This window comes from Apodemus sylvaticus, chromosome X, assembly GCF_947179515.1.
Source record: "Apodemus sylvaticus chromosome X, mApoSyl1.1, whole genome shotgun sequence".
Taxonomy (NCBI): domain Eukaryota; kingdom Metazoa; phylum Chordata; class Mammalia; order Rodentia; family Muridae; genus Apodemus; species Apodemus sylvaticus.
In genome coordinates this window covers 45,879,770-45,899,226 of record NC_067495.1, presented here as the reverse complement: position 1 = coordinate 45,899,226, position 19,457 = coordinate 45,879,770, and the positions used below count along the sequence as shown (strand labels likewise).

The window sequence follows — 19,457 nt, the reverse complement described above, 5'->3', positions numbered from 1 at the left end:
AGATGGAAAGGTCTCCCAAGCACATGGATCAGTAGGATTAACATTGTGAAAATGGTCATTTTAATGAAAACAATCCTCAGATTCAATGCAATCCCCATCAAAATTCCAACACAATTCTTTACAGACCATGAAAAAGCAATTCTTCAAATGGAAAAACAAAAAACCCAAGATAGTCAAAACAATCTAGTACAATAAAAGAACTTTTGCAGGTACCACTATCCCTAATTTCAAGCTATACTACAGAGCAATGGTAATAAAAAAAATGTATTGGTATAATAACTGGCAGGTTAATCAATGAAATAGAATTGAAGACCCCAAAATAAACCCATATATCTATAGACACTTCAGACACTTGATTTTTGACAAAGAAGCCAAAGCCAAACAATGGAAAAAAGAGGGCCGGGCGGTGGTGGCACACGCCTTTGATCCCACCCCTTGGGAGGCAGAGGCAGGTGAATTTCTGAGTTTGAGGCCAGCCTGATCTACAGAGTGAGTTCCAGGATAGCCAGGACTACACAGAGAAACCCTGTCTCAAAAAAAAACCAAAAAAAAAAAAAAAAAAAGAAAAGAAAAAGAAAGAAAGAAAGAAAGAAAGAAAGAAAGAAAGAAAGAAAGAAAGAAAGAAAAATAAAAAGAAAGAAAGAAAGCATGTTCCACAAATGGTTCTTGTCTAACTGGATGCCTGTATGTAGACGAATGCAAATAGAACCATATTTATCATACTATGTAAAACTCAAGTCCAAATAGATCAAAGAACTCAACATAAAACCAGACCCACTAAATCTAAGAAAAGACAAATTGGGGAACTACCTTGAACATAATGGCACAGGAGACAAATTTCTGAACAGAACACCAATAGCTCAGACACTAAGAACAATTAATAAATAGGAGCACATGAAACTGAGAAGCTTTTGCAAGGATAAGGATACCATCAATAGGACAAAACAGCAGCCTACAGAATGGGAAAAGTTCTTCACCAAAACTACATCTGACAGAGGAATAAAATCCAAAATATATAAATAAGAAATTTGACACAAACAAACCAAATAACTCCATTAAAAAGTGGTGTGCAGAGCTAAACAGAGAATTCTGAAATGACTTAGAAGCACTTAAAGAAATGTCCAAAGTCCTTAGTCATCAGGGAAATGCAAATCAAAACAACTCAGGCTTCTATCTTATACCCATCAGAACAGCTCATGCTGGCAAGGGAATGTGGAACAAGGGGAACACTCTTCCATTGTTGGTGGGAATGCAAACTTGTACAACTGCTCTGGAAATGCAGTTTCTCAGAAAATTAGGAATAGTACTACCCCAACTCCCAGTTACACCACTCCTGGGTATATACCTAAAAAGATATCCCACTAACCATGTGGACACTTGCTCAACCATGTTCATAGTAGGTTATTTGTAATAACCAGAAACTATAAACAATCTTGATGTCCCTGAACTGAAAAATAAATAAAGAAAATGTGTAAATTTACACAATAGAATGTTTACTCAGATACTAAAACCAAAGACATCATGAAACTTGCAGCCAAATGGATGAAACTAAAAAATATCATCCCAAGAGTGGTAACCCAAACCCAGAAAGATGTGCATGGTATGTACTCACTTATAAGTGGGTATTACCCATAAAGTACTGGATAACCATGGTACATACAATTTACAGACCCAAAGAAACTAATAAGGAGGGCTAAGGGAGGATGTATGAATCTCTCTCAGATTGAGAAACAAAATACTCATTGGCGGTAGATGGGTGGAGCAGGAGAAACTGGGTAGGAGTGGGTCAGGAGGAAGATGTGGGCAGGAGGAACTGGGTAGGAGAGTGGGTGAGGAGGGGCATGGGGATCAAGAATGCAGGTAGGCAAGATAGGAAAGAGCTGGAAGTGTGAACAGAAAACAATAGGGAACATTATGAGACTAGCTGGAAACTTAGGACAGGGGAAACTCTGGAGAGTTTATAGAGACTCATACCAGCAGGGTATATGGAGACTGAAGTCACCAGCAGGGACTTCCCTTGGAGGGAAGGTGATATCAATCTACCCACAAAACTTTCAATTTAAGATTTGTCTTACCTACAAGATGCACAGGGGTAAAGATGTAACAGAGATTGAGAGAACAGTCAACCAGTAACTGGCTCAACTTGAGACCCATGTAAGAGAGTCAGTCAACCCCTGACATAATGATACCTTGCTATTCTTGCAGACAGGAGGCTAGCATAAACGTCTTCTGAGAAGCTTCATTCAGCAGCAGATGGAAACAGATATAGAGACCCACAGTCAAATATTACACAGAACTTGGGAAGTCTTGTGGAAGTGTGGGGGGAACAACTGAGGGAGCTGGAGGGGTCAAGAAAACCTACAGAGTCAACTAACCTGGGCCCGTGGGGCCGAATAGTGACAGAACAACCACAGAGCATGCACAGTCTAGACTAACACCCTCTATACAATTGTTACAGATGTACAGGTTGGTCCAAATGTGACTCCTTTAAGAATTAGAATAGAGGCTGTCTCTGTTGTCTGCCTATGGATCCTGTTCGTCTAACTGGGCTGCTTTGACTGGCCTCAGTGGGAGATGTGCCTAGTCCTGATGCACCTGGATATCCAGGACAGGATGGAACCCAAGTGAGCCTTCTAATTCTCTGAGGAGAAGGAGACGGGTAATGGAGGGAGTAGATTTTATGGGAGAGGAGGGAAGGGGACTGTGGAAAAATTTCTATAAACAAGAAAGTAAAAATAAAGCTATAAGATAGGTATCTCATAACAGATATTCCTTGTAATATTATTCTAAGTGAAAGAAGCTTACCACAAAAGAGGATAAACTATACTATTTCATTTATATGAAGGGTAAGAAATACACAAGTCCATGGAAGATAGACAACAAATTGGTAACATCTGGGTCTGATGCTGGGGATTGGTCACAGGTCAAAGGAGAGGTGAGAAAGGAGTACTATCTTAGGTACCTTTCTGAGGTGATGAAAAACTGAAGGTATGCTGATAGCTGCACAGCTCATTGAAATTATTCTAGCAACCAATGAATTAACATAAATCAAGAATGTGGATTGTATGAAATATAAAGTACATTATCAAGAAACTTTGATAAAAATACGAAGTTCTGGATTTCAAATTTTATCTATCACAACACTGAAGATAAAATCATAATGAAAAAGATAATCTTTTATTTTTTCCCTTTTGAAGATTTATTTATTTTTTATATATTTGACTATACTGTCACTGTCTTCGGACACACCAGAAGAAGGCATCAGATCCCATTATAAATGGTTGTGAGCTACCATGTGGTTGCTGGGAATTAAACTCAGGACCTCTGGAAGAGCAGTTATTGCTCTTAACCACTGAGCCACCTCTCCAGCTCCTATTGTTTTTCCTTAAAGGGAAGGACTCAATATGTAACCTATGGTGTATACCTGGCTATAGAATTGCTTGTGTGACATACAAAAATGTCACATGATATGTATGTTTGAATCCTAAAAAGGCCCCAAATAATCCTAAAAATATTTAAGTCTAGATTAAACTAAAATGAGTTGCTTTCATTCTAATAGACATATAACCTAAAGAAATACATTAAGGAAACTGTAGAAAGAATAAAGAAATAATGAAAAAGAAAGAAAAAGAAAAGGAAGACAGCTTGTTTCTATCACAGTTCAATTACAAAAAGTACTTTCCCTCCACTCATTTATTTTTTTTTCTTTTATTATTCGATATATTTTTATTTACATTTCAAATGATTTCCCCTTTTCTAGCCCCCCACTCCCCGAAAGTCCCGTAAGCCCCCTTCTCTCCCCCTGTCCTCCCACCCACCCCTTCCCACTTCCCCGTTCTGGTTTTGCCGAATACTGCTTCACTGAGTCATTCCAGAACAAGGGGCCACTCCTCCTTTCTTCTTGTACCTCATTTGATGTGTGGGTTATGTTTTGGGTATTCCAGTTTTCTAGGTTAATATCCACTTATTAGTGAGTGCATACCATGATTGATCTTTTGAGTCTGGGTTACCTCACTTAGTATGATGTTCTCCAGCTCCATCCATTTGCCTAAGAATTTCATGAATTCATTGTTTCTAATGGCTGAATAGTACTCCATTGTGTAGATACCCTCCACTCATTTCTGTAACACATGTATACACCTAGAACTCTGTAGACAGTGGCTGGTCCAAGACTATCTCATACCGGTCAAGAGCTCCTATGTGACTGTGTGTGGCATTGTCTATTTCTGCCACAGTAACAGACATTAGAAGAATTCAAAATGACTTAGAATCATGCTTACTTCTAACTTTAAAAAAAATGCATAGGTTACTTACTTTTAAAACTATTACCCTGATTTACTAGAGAATTATAGGAAAAGGAACAAATATAGATTTATTTGCTTATGTTCTATAATTACAGAGGAGAGAGTGGTACTTTATAGCAGACACAGACCTTTTAATTATTAAGATAAAAATACAAAATGGATGAAGTTAGCCATTTGCAGAATAAACAGAAGCACTTTTGCAGAAAAGACATAAACCAGAAGCCACTTCTAGCACACTAGGAGGTCCTTGGTGTTTGATCTATATACACTCTTCCTAGAATGTGTCGTTTCTCCATAGGGTTTCTATGTCCTCTATGACTGTGACCTTCCCCTACAACTCAAGACTTATCTCTCAAAACTCCTATTTTTCAACATTCTCTCAGATGATTACATGACTTTTTATGATGGAATTTGCTCATCAGCAAACCTATACAAGGTGGGAACACTGAGCATTCTTCTTCAAAATTTTAGTGTCAGAAAGAGAAATAGCTTCCTGAAGTAGCATTGCAGACTACCATATAATAAGTATACATACTATAAATTCATCTTTACTGACTCAGTGTAGCAGTATAAGGCAAAACCAGAACAGGGAAGTGGGAAGGGGTGGGTGGGAGAACAGGGGGAGTGAAGGGGGCTTATGGTACTTTCGGGGACTGGAGGGCTAGAAAAGGGGAAATCATTTGGAATGTAAATAAAAAAATATATCGAATAAGAAAAACTCAAAAAAAAAAACTTGTCTTGAAATAAAGCACCTCGCTACGTTAAAAAAGAAGATCATCTTTACTAAGTATTTTAAAGCTACATTTGGATTCCTGTTATAAGGTAAAGAGACAGAAATTTGTCTTCTGCTATGGTGACTACACATGTTAAAATTGTGACTCAGCAAACGTGAGAAACAAGAAGAGGCCAAATAAGTTTAACCAGGACTGGGTTAAACATCATTAATAAGATGGCTTCCCTCCTAAATTTCTCAATGCAATCATTTATTGTAACAATGATCCCTTATACGAATGCTTATCTGTCCCTGAAATACTTTAAGGTCTTTCAAAGACATTCTGTACAGTCCATTTTTGGTTGTAGTACCTTATATTCCTGGACAACTGTCACCCATGTCTTATTTTTGAAGGTAGTCTTCCCACAGTTACCAAAAACCACATGGGGCTCCTCTTGGTCTTTTGTATTAAATGCTGGTGAGCACACTAGCCAATAATTTTATTTAGTATAACACTGGTTAAGAACTCCAAACCATAAGAGTATGAATCAATCCATGTGATAGCTATAGGTAGTGTCCAAATCATTTGGAAACAGGGTTGTGAGGATTAAATAAAATAGTACATGAATACAAAACAGGTACTGTCATAGCAAGCATTCAAAGGACAGCTATTCATTTTTATGATCAAAATCCAGGAAAATGACAGTGTTTCCTTAATAAATTCCATACTTCCTTCATCTAATATTAAGACATTGTAAAAATGTTTCTTCTTACCTCCCCAGATAGAGGGATGTTTCAAGGCAATCTGAACTTCAAACAAGGTCATCCCCAGTATGCTCACTCACACCACAGGAATCTGATTGCTATGACTTTTTAAAAGTACTCCCTTTTCCCTCCACCACCTGGGGGAGTACCCTCTTAGAGGAAAAAGTGAGATGAGAAGGAGTAGGGGGTTTAAGGAGGGGATACCAGGAACGGGGACAACATTTGAAATGTAAATAAATAAAATAATAATACTTTCTTTTGGAAAAAGAAAACATTTATATACATGTCCTTGAATAACAAGAATTTATTAGACCAGATACATTTTCCCCCTATCTCCTGCCCCTTTGCAAACAGAAGTTTTTCTTCTGTGTTATTGTTTTTTATTTGCACATCATCATTTACCAGTTCCCTAATTTAAAAACTTGGCATCCTCAATTCTTCCTTGTATTTTCTTCCTTGACTTCATTCCTTAGGTGATCTTCTGACTTTGTGGTCCCTTCCTCATAGCTCTCAGTCACAGGCAGGAGGCTGTCTGTCCTCTTGTGCACTGTCTCACCAGAGTCCTACTAGTCTCTGTGGCTACGCCTCTCTGCTTGTAACCATTTTATTTTTTCTTCCCTCCCTCAAAAGGAAAAAAAAAAAACAAAACAACATGAAACATGTCTTCACTGCTTATCTGCATATAAGACACAAGCTGAACTCTTTAATGAATTATGAAGTCATTTCCATAAGTAGTCTCCAACTTGCAGTCCACGATGCTTATTCCCATTTTGTGCAATGCATAATATATAGTTCCCTTAGTCAGGGAAATTCATCTTTTCTATCTCTTAGCCCAGGAAACTGCTGTCATTGACCTCATACTACCTACATTTGAAGAGATATCTTCGGTCTCACAGGCAAAAGTCATCATTTACCTAGTTGCTCATCTAGAGCATCTATTATTCTAGATTTTAGTTGTTCATAGTTCAAGATTATTTTATTAAGTGTTGAGCTTGAATTGGTAAGAAAGTGGTCTTATTCATCTTTGAAGTCTTACATTAAGTATTCGGGTAATAACTTTGGAATTAAATAATATGCTTCGGACTCTAAAGTAACTGAAGAAAGTCCAGATCATAATCTATCTATTGTCACAGGAGGGTCTAGTAATTGAAGTCCACAAGGAGAATGCATGGGTGGGATCATCACAGTAAAATCTAACAAAGAAAATAGGATTGTAAGAATGTGAGTTTTTACCCAGCCTGTCTTAGAGATAGAAACTGTAACTGTAAGACATGAATATTCTAATCCTCAGAGGGTTACTTCAGTTTCTCTGTACAGAGAAAAAGTCTCTGTGACTTTCCAATCTCCTACACAAAGATTCTAAGTGCATCAGAAAGCCATTTGACTGTTGTTCTGATTTCAGTGACATCAGATTCTTAGACTGAAGTTCAAGGAATGTAGTGACAACTTTAGTCTTAAGGAACACACAATCCCCATTTTCACACTTTAAGGCAACTTGAATATATTTACTACAAATAGCAATTGAAAAAGAGATAATTAGGAGAAAGAAAACTAAATGATAATTCTTGGTCATTCATCCACTTCTATGAAATAGATGGCCAAAACCAGTCCCCTCTGATTTTGATTAACTTACAATAAACTGAAAAATATTAGTTATGGTAGTGTGAGTTAGAACTGAGCCGCTGACTCTTGAGGACTCCACCTCTGATTCATGAACATCTCCTCTCTGTCTAAATAAAGCTGTGATGGTTGATGCAATTCTAACACAGCTTTTGAGATACAGTGTTTGGACTTCAGCTCTTCATCATCCTTGCCATAAAAGGTCATGGATGTTTGATTTATGGTGTTAAACTAGCTGCCTTTATCCAAAAAAGGTCCTGTAGTTCTCTGTTTTGTAGCCTATGTTGCCAAGCAACATAAATGCCTACATTCATTAACCTTCTCATATACAATGGTAACTTGAACAAATGTAAGAATCAGACTCTAGTTTTCAGTGGTGGCAACTGGACATGGTTCTCTCTGTGATGCTCTCCTCATTTTTTCTTCACCCTAAATTCTTCAGCTCCCACAATTATGAAAGAACAAGAGTGGTCTTTCTCCAGTACAAGGCCAGGTCTCCTCCTATAGTCTGTTGCCCTTTAACATCTTCTTTCTACCACCTCTTCTGAGAAAATGCTCATATTTCCATGTCCTCTTCTACATTTTTCCAGCATATAAAAAGGGATTAGACAGATGCAGACACCCATAGCCCAACAGTGGATGGAGCTTGGGGACTCTTATGGAAGAGATGGGAGAAGGATTGAGTGCCCCAAAGAAGATAAAAACTCTACAGGAAGACCGACAAGAGTCAACTAACCTGGACCCTTGGGGTTCTCAGAGTCTAAACCACCAACCAAAGAACATACACAGGTTAGACCTTGGTCTTCCTGCATATATATATAGCAGGTTGGTCTTCATGTGGGTCCTGAACAACTGTAATGGGGTCTACCCAAAAGCTGTTGCCTGTCCGTGGGATATGTTCCTCTAGCTGGACTTCCTTGTCTGGCCTCAGTGAGAGAGGATTTGCCTAGTCCTGTGGAGACTTGATGTGCCAGGGTGGGGAGAGACTCAGAGGAGAAAGACAGGAGGGAAAAGGGAAAGGATTGTATAAGGGGTTGGTGAACAGGATGTAAAGTAAGTACATACTAAATGTTGATTCCAAAAAAGAACAGGCACTACAATATATAGCAAAATGTAAAATAATTCCAACCACAAATATATTTGAAAATATTTGTGTGTGTAAAACCTATTTTTATTAGTATGAATTATTATTATTAACTGTTTTGTTCCTTTTAACCTTATTCACTTCTTGTGTGTCTTCTGAGTTTTAAATATGCAAACATTTACAAATATATTTGTAGTTGGAATTATTTTACATATTTTAGCGAACGCTTTCTCTTTTATGTACAAAAAGTAGGAGGAAAGGAACTTTAACAGCAGTTCTCTTTCTTATAGACTGCTGGCAATTTATATGAGACAATGGCAGCGGCACCAAAACTCAATGATGCTATACTCCATTTACCATTTTCTAACTCCGTGGCCCTTGAAGAAGGACCTTCACAAATCCTGCTGAGAATTCAAGTATGGGATATCCTTAAACCCAGATGCAAAAAAAAAATTCTTTTGCCTGTGCACCTGCCAGACTTGGGAATCCTTCCTTATTGCCCAGAGCGGTTGAACCACCAATTCAATTGTCAATCTGTGATATCAGTTCTAACCATCCCATGAAATATTAACTCTACCTATCCCTTGAAATTGTGTTTGTCTCCCTATAAACTACTTAAGACGTTAATCACATTTTGTATGAGCTCCTGTATTAGCCTAGAAATGTGCTCTCCTAGTTCCTCATGTTCTTTTCAAATTCACCAACAACAAAGCTATGGAAATCTGGATGCATACACATAAACCTCATATACACACACAAAACATAGACCCAAATGCAATTCTAAGGACCATAATCTTAGCTGACACTCTGGAATGGCTCTGTGTTTGTCTTAGGATGCTGTTGCTGTGATAACATTCCATGACCAAGAACAACTTATGGAAGAGAGGGTTTATTTTGTTTATACTTTTGCATCACAGTCTATCATGTAAGGAAGTCAGGACAGGAACTCAAACAAGGCAGGAACCTAGAATAAGGAACTAAAGCAGAGGCTGTGAAGGAATGCTACTTAAGGGCTTGTTTTCCATGGCTTGTTCATCCTGCTTTTTATAGCACCTAGGACAACAAGCAATGGAACATAGCACCACCCACAGTGAGCTGGATCAGGATCGTATCTCGCAGCCTTCTCTATAAGGCAATCCTTTGGAGACATTTTCTTATTTAAGATTCCCTCTTCCTAGATGAATCTATGTTTCTATCAAGTTGACAGAAAGCAACTAGCACACTATTGTAGGGAAGGAAGCCTAAACTCACATGACACCACTCTTTCTCCCAGGATCTTGCCTACCAGACCTTCTCATTGTCTCCCTTCCTTTGCCTTGTTTTGAGATTGCTGTTACTATATAGAAATTGGCTGGCTTAGAATTCACTTATAAATACTGGGCTGGCCACAAACTCACAGATACCTACCTATCTCTGTCTCCTATGTGTTAGGACTAAAGGTGTATGCCACCACACCTGGTCACAAGGTAGCTTTTATAAATACATTCTGTCACTGTTCCTTGTCCTTTGGCTCATCACCTCTGGCTGCACACACCCAGCCCTTGGACTCACATGTAGATCAAAACAAAAAAAACATAGACTAAAGATGCCTGAACCTCTGAAGATCTAGATAGCATGAAGACAGGCTATCATGACATTAAGTTTATTGGTACATGAACAAGCCAATGATTTCCAGCTTGTTCATTTCAGTGGTATAAGAAACCAACCTAAAATTTCTTTGACTGTACTATGATCTTATGTGACTCTTAGAAGAATAAATGAAACAAAAGTAAAACAAATCAAAGTTGTAACGGCCTGGTTGCCCAAGAACCAAGGCATAAGAAGATATTGAGTAGGTACAACAAACGTACTGAATCCTCACTGTCAGAATGGGAAACCATTTCAGTTGCCCTTTGACTTCACAGTCTACCTATTTCATATTTGTCTGCATTTCGGACTTAGGAATAATCTGAAAAATTTACTATGCAGATAGTAAAATGGCAAGGAATCCTTGTCTCTGATGAAGGTCACCCTTTCATTGCTAAGATCACACTTTGGATTTCAGGGCAAAGACTGTATTACTTAATATAGAAAACATGCTAGAATTTTCCATGAATAGATTGAAGTCAGGAGACTGACTGCAGGCTATAATGTACACAGGAAAGGAGATAAACTATGAGCTTTGTGTTTACAGTGCTAAGAACACAGGATGTATCAAAGTCCAAAAATTCAGCTGGCTTCTGCCAAATAAAGACAAACCTCGATTATCTGTGGTAATGAGTGATAGACATGAAGCAGAAATGAACACAAAACATGAATGATAGGTGAAGCTAACTAATGTTACTAATGACCCAGATTTCTGCAAGATATTATCAGAAAACTCCGGAGACCGATTTAACTTCATTCTTATATTTATGGAAAAGCTAAGAATCAGAGGGTGCTGATGGGAGAGACACTCAGAGCCTGCAATTTGGAAGCAATACTTCTTACTAATCAACACAAGGGAAAGTATTTTTAAAAGTTAACAGAGATTAAAATAATAAATCTCAATTAAATATTTTCATATATGAAATTAGGTTTGTTTAAAATATCTGTTTAAAAACATATTCATTTAAAAACCAAGATAAATTCATCTCCAGTTTAATTCACTCATTCATTAATTGATTCAACAAATATTTTTTGAATGCTATGTATAAGGAATGAAAAAGAAAAGGAATTCTAATGTTATACATAAGATATCCCTGAGATATGTCTACAATAGTCACTTTGTGTTTTCCCAGGGCATGGGACCAGGAATGTTGTAAGTAAGAAAAAATTAATAGAATTCAGTAACATATAGTCTCCAGAGAGCTCTCTTTTGCTAAATGCAATTTTGTATAATTCACATTTGTAGAGTAAGGACATAAAATATCCATAGGTATACATTAAATATCCACAGATATTTAGAAATATTAAAAGTCTGCATCCAAAGCATTTAGTACAATCTTAATTTTAAACATCCTTTCCCATTTTCCCTTCAATTTAGCTCATATTTGTCATCTTGTAGCCTACTTCTGTCTTGGGAAATATCCAAGCTGGCAGGCACAGAGAAAAGGCATCTCAGTGATTTCCCAGGCTTTCTTAGGGAAGGAAATGACAAATTAAAGGCTTGTAAAGCAACACCCAATTCAAAGGTCATCGAAGCAGAATGGCCCTGAATCTCTTTCATAAAAATTCCAAGATAGCAGAGGACAGAACAGAGAAAATGAGGTAGGGGCAGGCTGTTCCCAGGAGGGGGATCTGGAGAGACATTTCTTCAGGATTTCAGTAGAAGGTGAAAATAGAACTAAGTAGTAGAAGAAAAGGCTTATTGTGACCTTTTCAAGATAACCTCCAGAAAGACTCACATAATGGCAGAGGTCTCATTTTGGAGCAGTAAGGAGCCCTGCTATATAATCTTTCTTTCAGAGAACAAACCATCCCATTTTCAGTGACAAGCCTAGATATATTTCAGGGCAAAGTGGTTGAACTGGTTTATTCAGGGTCATTTGTTCTTTGCAAACATTCTCTCAAGGTAAGGCATATTCTGGGGAATAAACCCTATCTCTATGTAGATGACATTTGCATAGAATGACTCTTTATTTTCTGATCCAAGGTAGAGTTGGCTATTTTGAGTGTGAAAAAATAAATCTGGTATGAATTTATCTCTACCACTACTGGCTGTGAAATCTGGGGCAAGCGATTCGAACCTCTGTCAGACTGTGCTTTCTCATCTAAAGAAAGCAGATGCGTACTTCTTTGTACAGCTTTTAAAAAGATTAAATGGTCTAAAGTATATTAAAGTGCTTTCAAAATGAGGAGCTGGTAGTGTTTCTCAGTGGTAGAGTACGTTCTTAGAATATATGAGGTCATGGATTCAGTACCCAGTAGCAGAAACAGTGCCCTGTAAATCATAAAATGATACACAAAGGAGCATTATCAGTATTCTTTCCCAACACTCAGTAACCTGGTTTCTATAACATAGAGGGCACATGTGCAACCCACCAGCAAGACATAGGTCCTGACTAATGAGCTAAAAGGTATATTAAATAATAGTAATAATCATATACTAAAAATGTACTTACACTTCAGCAACATTAAATTTTACTTATAAGGAAAATGGCATTATTTTCTTCCCATTTGACTTTGATAAAGATAATATGAATGGCCATTAAGTATGATTAATTATTATTATTATTATTATTATTATTATTAATGACTGTTACCAATAAAATAGAAGAAGAGGTATTATGGTTTTGATTTGTACTTTTACAAATATAGCTTGGAAAAAAAGTTAATCTCTCCCCACATATACAATATTACATCTTTGCAGGTAGTCATGTGATCTTCTTGCTATATTTTCATATATATGTATATATACATATATATGTATGTGTATACACACACACACACACACACACACACACACACATATGTTTCCCCAAACATGCTCTGAGTTGTGAAATGGTATTACTGTGGTAGGTAAAACTGTAGGAACACAATGTTAGTCACAGAATGGCCACAATGCATTTGAAGGAGGAATAGACAGTAAAAGGGCAAAATGTCAAGGAGCTTTCCTAGCAAAGACTGAAGTGATATAGGCTGAGAGCAAGCTTGAACATGACCCAGAAAGTAGGTGAACAAAAATAATAGGTGAGCAAAAATAAAATCCTGGCTGCAAAAGCATGGTCATACAGAAGAAGGGTCAAATTGACAGAGCAAGTTAAAGAGAAAAGAGTGGAAGGTTTCAATGCCTTGCTGATAAGCTGGTGTTCTTTCAAGATCCAGAAATTCAATAAAGAAAGAATACAGTGGTTCTAGAAAGATACACAACTAGCCAGTGCAAAGGATTTACTGGGAAAATGGGGAAGGAACTAACAGGAAGCCAACTTGATAAAGAGCTATAGCCAAAGGTCAGTGGTATTAACAGCAGAAAGGCTAATCATGCCAGCAGAAGGGACTAGAGGATTGTCAGTCTGGTAGTTCATGCTGAGGTGACATTCTCCCTCCGCACAAAGGTTCTCAAACACGGTGTGTTGTCTAGATTAAGAAGTCCTGCAGCCTTGGGCTAACCAAAAGAGATGAAAATACTTAGCTACATATTTGAGCAGTTAGGCCTTTAAAGACTTGCCTAGTAGCACTGTCTGTAGAATGTCATACTGTGATTACAGGTGATTATGTGAAAAATTCCCTTAACCAAGGTACCTGTGATATAGTAAATGCAATACAAGACAAAAAGGCGAAGGATTTGTATTATCCTGACACCACACAGTATTACAGGTCATTAGAATTTATTTGCTATACAATTATCATAAATTTTGTCTTGACTTTTCCTTTTCAATAGTTTCTGATATTTTCATATTGAACTTCTTTTTACAGGTGGAATCTAACAACTGGAATGGCCTACCTAATCTGCTGTGAAGATGAACAAAATCAGTAATGTCTGTAGTTGATGAGAAATAACAGGAAATACTTTTGCTAAGTATTAGCAAGATAATCTATTTCCTTAAGTGTTTCTGGTAACATGGCCAAACACATGTAAAATTTATATAATCATCAATTAATTTACTTGCTTTTTATCTTAAATTCTATTCTGAAATACATACATATCAAAATCTCCGGAACACATGCAACAAACCAAATACCCCCATTAACATTAATCCTTTTACAACTAAAATAGGAGTTCTTAATCATGCTATATGGCACTCATTTTCTTCTTCAGACCAAAAAAAAAAAAAAAAAAAAAAAGAATCTGCAAAAGGAGCTGAACAGATTATTTTAGCAAACAGTTAAGACATCACATGAGGAAGTGAGGAGCCCTGGCACTTTTCTCCATGTGCAAGTGTATGCATTCTGCATACCGAGGACAAAGCTACAAAGACGACTCACCTGTTTTCTTCCTCAAGATCAGCTAGGATTCTCTCTAGCTCCCCTCTTTCCTCACTCTCTAAGGAAATCAAGATCTGGGCAGGACTACGAGGCTGGCTCAGGGGGGAGTCCTGGTTCAAACTTTGGCAGTAATGCTGGATTAACAAATGTTCATCATCTCTGGAAAATAAAATCAAAGGTTTTGATTTTTCCACCCCCCCCTTATTTTATGCTTGGGTCAGGGACTCAGGTGTGTATTTGAAAATGGAAACATTTCTTTGCTCTCAACAATTAGTCAGACCTTTTGTTCCTCTATTCTAAAGACATTTAGGTAACTATGGAGGTTGTGGTCCACTATTCTATTGATAGACAATTTAAAGTGCTTCATAAAAATCCACATGGAACTCACTGACCTATTTACATAGATAAATGAAACATAGGAAGACTGGGAGTCTATATGAAAAAGTTAGACTGTTATGTAATAAATATTTAAAAATATAAAAATGTCCATTTAGTGCTTTTGCTACTAAGCCTGTCAAGATAATCTGTTCATTAGCCATGCTACTGATACTGATTGAAAAGGAAGGAGGGACACGTAGTTCTTAAAATAGTAAATACTATCTTAAGTGGAAAGCAAGGACTGGAAAGCGCTGCTTCAGCCAGCTAATTTTAACTTATAAGTCTCAGAGGTGGATGATAACAATAATTAACCTGTGGGTAAATGGTTGTTTTAATTATTGTTTAGATAGAAACAAAAAAAGTAAGGGGGGAGTGTGTGGAGCCATTAAGATGACTGATGAAAAGAGGACAAGAACAACTCATTCCTCACTGAACTTAAACCATTAATTGGGGTAGGGGGAGCATTTTCTGAGAGGTAGCTGCTGTCTCTTGAAAGTGTGAACTTTCTAATAACACAGGAGGAATTACTTTCAGAGTGAAGTACTCTAAGTTTTTGAAAACTCCATTTTACCTCCACGTTCTAGGAACTTCATTTTCTTCTTAATGAGAGAGTAAAGCTCTTTGTTTCTGCTCACATTTCATTAAGAAGATGCGTGTATTCTCCCTTTCACATACCCATTTAATTTTATTTTTCAAGAGGGAATTTCTGTCTAGCCCAGGCTGGCCTCAAACTCATAGACCTTCTGTCTCAGCCTCCTGAGTACTGAGACTACAGGCATGTGCCTTCATGACTAGCATGCCATATCCACCTAATTCTCAGATTTAAAATATCAGGTCCTTAGGAAAATGTCCTAAAAAGCACCCATGTTTGCTTTATTAAATCAGATAAGTGGTGGAGTAATAAATGAACCAACTATTGGAGAGCCAGGATACATCTGAGTGGGTGAGTACTTGCCTAGCATGCATGAAGACCCAGAGATAAATGCTTATCATCACAAAAATAATGATAATAATCAATATTATCATTATTATTGCTATTAAAAGCATTCAAATAAAATCAGCTGATCCACCAAAACTGGGCCTAAATAGTGGTATTTTGCCAAACAACGGAGTGAAAATGGATTGATTGCATGTCCTCAGAATGAGCTAAAACTGAATTTTGTTGTAAAAGAAAACAATCATGGCTTTATTGCATCGCTAATTTATTATTTCCCCTCCTCAAATTCTGAAATTTTATCCCTAGGACGTCCCATATTTAACTGTTAGGTATAACTGTAATTGAGGTTCTCTTCCCATTCTCTTTGGCAGTCCACGCCTGCTAGAAACTGTCAAACGGACACGATCTGAACTAATGTGAAAATTAAGAGCATCAAATATCAAAATGAGGGAACCAAAGAAGCAAACCATTGAAGCTTTGATATTGAGTTGGGTTTTTAGCTCCTTACTTCCTGTAGGAAGATTACATAATGGCATGACAGCTTTCATTGAGAAAAGGATAGTCATTTGAAGTAAACGGCTGAGTGTTGACTTCTCTCTCATTACATTGATCTCTATGTTCTAAATGATATAGTATTCAATAATTATATAGAAATACGACTTTCATCCGATTTTCTTTGGCTCAATCCTTAGGGAGGCCCTTTTCTAACTGGAGTTAAGACTCTGGGTTCCCACACAAGTTACATAGGATAACTTTTCCATGCTTTCATTTACCTAGTCTCCACAGTAAGATGTTAAACCAGTATCTTACCACAGCTTATCCAACTGAAATCATCACTTAACTTCGACTTAAATTTCTATTCTCCACTTTACTTGCTCAGTTAGTGGACCCTCTGTTTCTTCCCTTAGCTCACTTCTCTCCCTCCCTAGTTACCATCTACTTCGATTATGGTAATGTTCCTCTGTGTTTTGTACTATGAGCACTGCCCAAACCTGTTGATGATGTCTCTGTTTTAGTGCCAAGTAGGTTCTTGGTCATTTGTAACAGTAATAAATACATCTCCTTCCTACAGCCTGACCAAGCTTGCTTATCACCTTACTGACAAACTAAGACCTGTATTTGTCTTACCTCATCTGCGAACCCTTTACAAGACTGCCTTTCTATAATGATGCTAAATCACAATCCAATGAAGGAAAATGCCAACCTAACAGTATTTGGGTACAGTAATTATATATCAAGATCTTATATCCAATTCCCATAAATAGAGGAAATCCTATTTACTTATTACTTTCAAATATCACCTTATTCTTTATTCTAGTGTGGTCAAAGTGATTGGGACTTAGTAATTTGTAGTCATAACTCATATGACATTAAATAAATGTAAATAAGGCAAAAAGTTTTCTGCTACTCTAGATTGATGCTTGTATTTATATGAGCTCATTCTGTGCCAGGTTTTAAAGAATTAAAGAAAAAAGTCAATGAATGACTTTGAAAGATCAAATGAATATGATGCTAATTCCTATATTCTGTACTGTCCTACCTCTACATCCTTCAAAGCAATTCATCGTCAGGAAGATTTTGTAAAAAGAGATGCGATACTTACATGCTCTCATTAGGAGAGATGCTATCATTTAGATAAGATCCATTGCTGTTTTCCATTTCTGCTAGCCTGATAAAAAACGTAAAAGCTCATTAAAACTTATGTGATTTCTTAGAATCTATTCAAGACCTAAGTGAACATTCCTGAAAACTAAAGAATAACTCATGGCAAGAGGAGAAAGAAATCCTTCAAATTAAAGGATGTGTGTGTGTTGTCTTAGCCAGTTGAAGCAGCTAATTAGTAGTTTTGTATTTGTAATGTAAAAACTATGGGAAGCTGTATTTTGTTGGTGTTTTGTTTGGGATTTTTACCCCTGTAGATCAATCTTTCTTTCACTGAGAACAGGTCTTTGTTTTTAAAAGAAATCTTTCCTAAGAGCAAAACCACATCTTACACTATCCCTTGTCTTTTAAGACAATTAATGCCTTTTCACTGACAACAGATGTATATAGCTAGTTAATGCTTGCCACAATTGATGAGCATGTCCATTAATCAGGATGTTGATAAAGGATGGGTTCACAGGAAGTCTTCTATGTGTTCTGCCACCAATTTAATAATAAAATCTTTTGACAACCAGAAAAAGTTGAATAGACTTATTTAACAAGCACAAGATATAATTAGGAGTTCAGTGTTTAGGTATAAAAGTTCTCTCAAATACTAAGAAGGTGGTACAGAAAGGTCCCAGAGTTAAGAAAGTTGTTATCTTTTAAAAGTACATCATGTAAATAAAACAGAAATAAAAGGCCAGTGCTTTCATATTGTTCAGGTAACACAGTATTTTTTCTCCACAGATTAATATATCTAGCCTAGTAGTTTTCTAAGGAGGTTAGAGGACTTGTAAGGCAATTTAGCAAGTGTGTTCAGAATACAAAACGCAACAAAGCTACCAGAAATGTTGAAAGGCCAGGGTTAAGTAAGATTGGTCTGGATCCATGCTGTTGTTGGTGTCCAACACCTCCATGCAGTAGAGTGGCATGCACGTTAGAGGGCAAGTTGATTAGTAGAGATCAGAAAAGATTGAGGAAGAAAGAAAATATTTGTTTAAAATTATTATAGGTTAGGTTCCTTGGTTAGTTATTTCAATCAATATTTGCCTGGCATTCAACTAGTCTCATACCTGCTAGCATAATGTTCAATGCGTGAATGAGTATCATCGTGTGAAAGCTGGGGGGACGAGGCAGGCCTATAAGGCAGAAAATGTGATTAGTCATAGATACCACCCATTACTGGAGAAAAAGACCCCACCACACACTTATGTTATATATATGGCCTAGAATGACTTTATTCCAAGTCCACGAATAACGCACAAGTAGGTAGGTGCTCCTGAATATAAGACAGCATCAAGTATTTTAAATCAAGATTTGAGAGATGATTTCTGCTTTTCTTAAAACCCGTAAAGATAAAAGAAAAACTTCCTTAGGAAGTTTCAATTATACAAAAGATATGGGGGGGGGGAAGTCTACATAGCATTATACAAGTTTAACTTATATATATATTAATATATTAGAGTTCTAAGGTTGTCTTAGTACTATGTGGTTTAAAACTGAAAATAGGTTACATATATCTATGGCATTGACTAGTATCTTTGAGTGCAATGGAAACTATGTTTCCTTAGTACTTTTACAGTCAATAATTTTAGTTCCAATGGGGTTACGCCATTTGAGTAGTTCTTAAAATTCCATGTATTAAAATACTTTACTAACTTAACAGCAGTATTATGCTAGTATTTTATAGAGAAGATAGAATGACTCAAAGTCATATAAACAATTTAAAAAAATAACTAAATTCAGTAAGATGTCATGGTATCCAGAATAATTCTTGTTGAGGCTAATATAATTATAAATCAGACGGGAAAAGAAGGGGGCGGGGATGAGCATGAATGCTCTGTAGGGAAAATAAAAGCATACCTTTGTTTTATTGGACAGGCTAGAAATTTTGGAAAGGTTAATGTTTTTCATATTTTATATCTGATCTATTCTTTATCTGGGAAATTATTATATCTTCCTGACCCCAAAAGAAAATGCTCTTAAACACTATTTAGACTTGTGCTTTTTGTTTTATTGGAATACAATAAAAGGTCTCTTCTACTTCTCTCCTGACACAGAAAGGACTTAGATAAAGGAAGGTATGAACCCAGAATTCAGGAGTAATATACTTGGTGGGTGAGACCT

At 36.8% G+C, this 19,457-nt stretch overlaps 1 protein-coding gene across 1 annotated transcript in view; it reads right to left on the bottom strand.

Moving 5' to 3' along the window:
- Dmd (dystrophin) overlaps positions 1–19,457 on the bottom strand; it is a 1,772,476-nt gene that overhangs the window by 39,392 nt on the left and 1,713,627 nt on the right. Inside the window, exons 66-68 of the mRNA XM_052170230.1 lie at positions 18,404–18,469; positions 17,290–17,355; positions 14,372–14,530 (exon numbers count right to left, since the gene is read on the bottom strand). Of these exons, the coding sequence (XP_052026190.1) occupies positions 14,372–14,530; positions 17,290–17,355; positions 18,404–18,469 (291 nt within the window). The remainder of the gene's footprint in view (positions 1–14,371; positions 14,531–17,289; positions 17,356–18,403; positions 18,470–19,457) is intronic.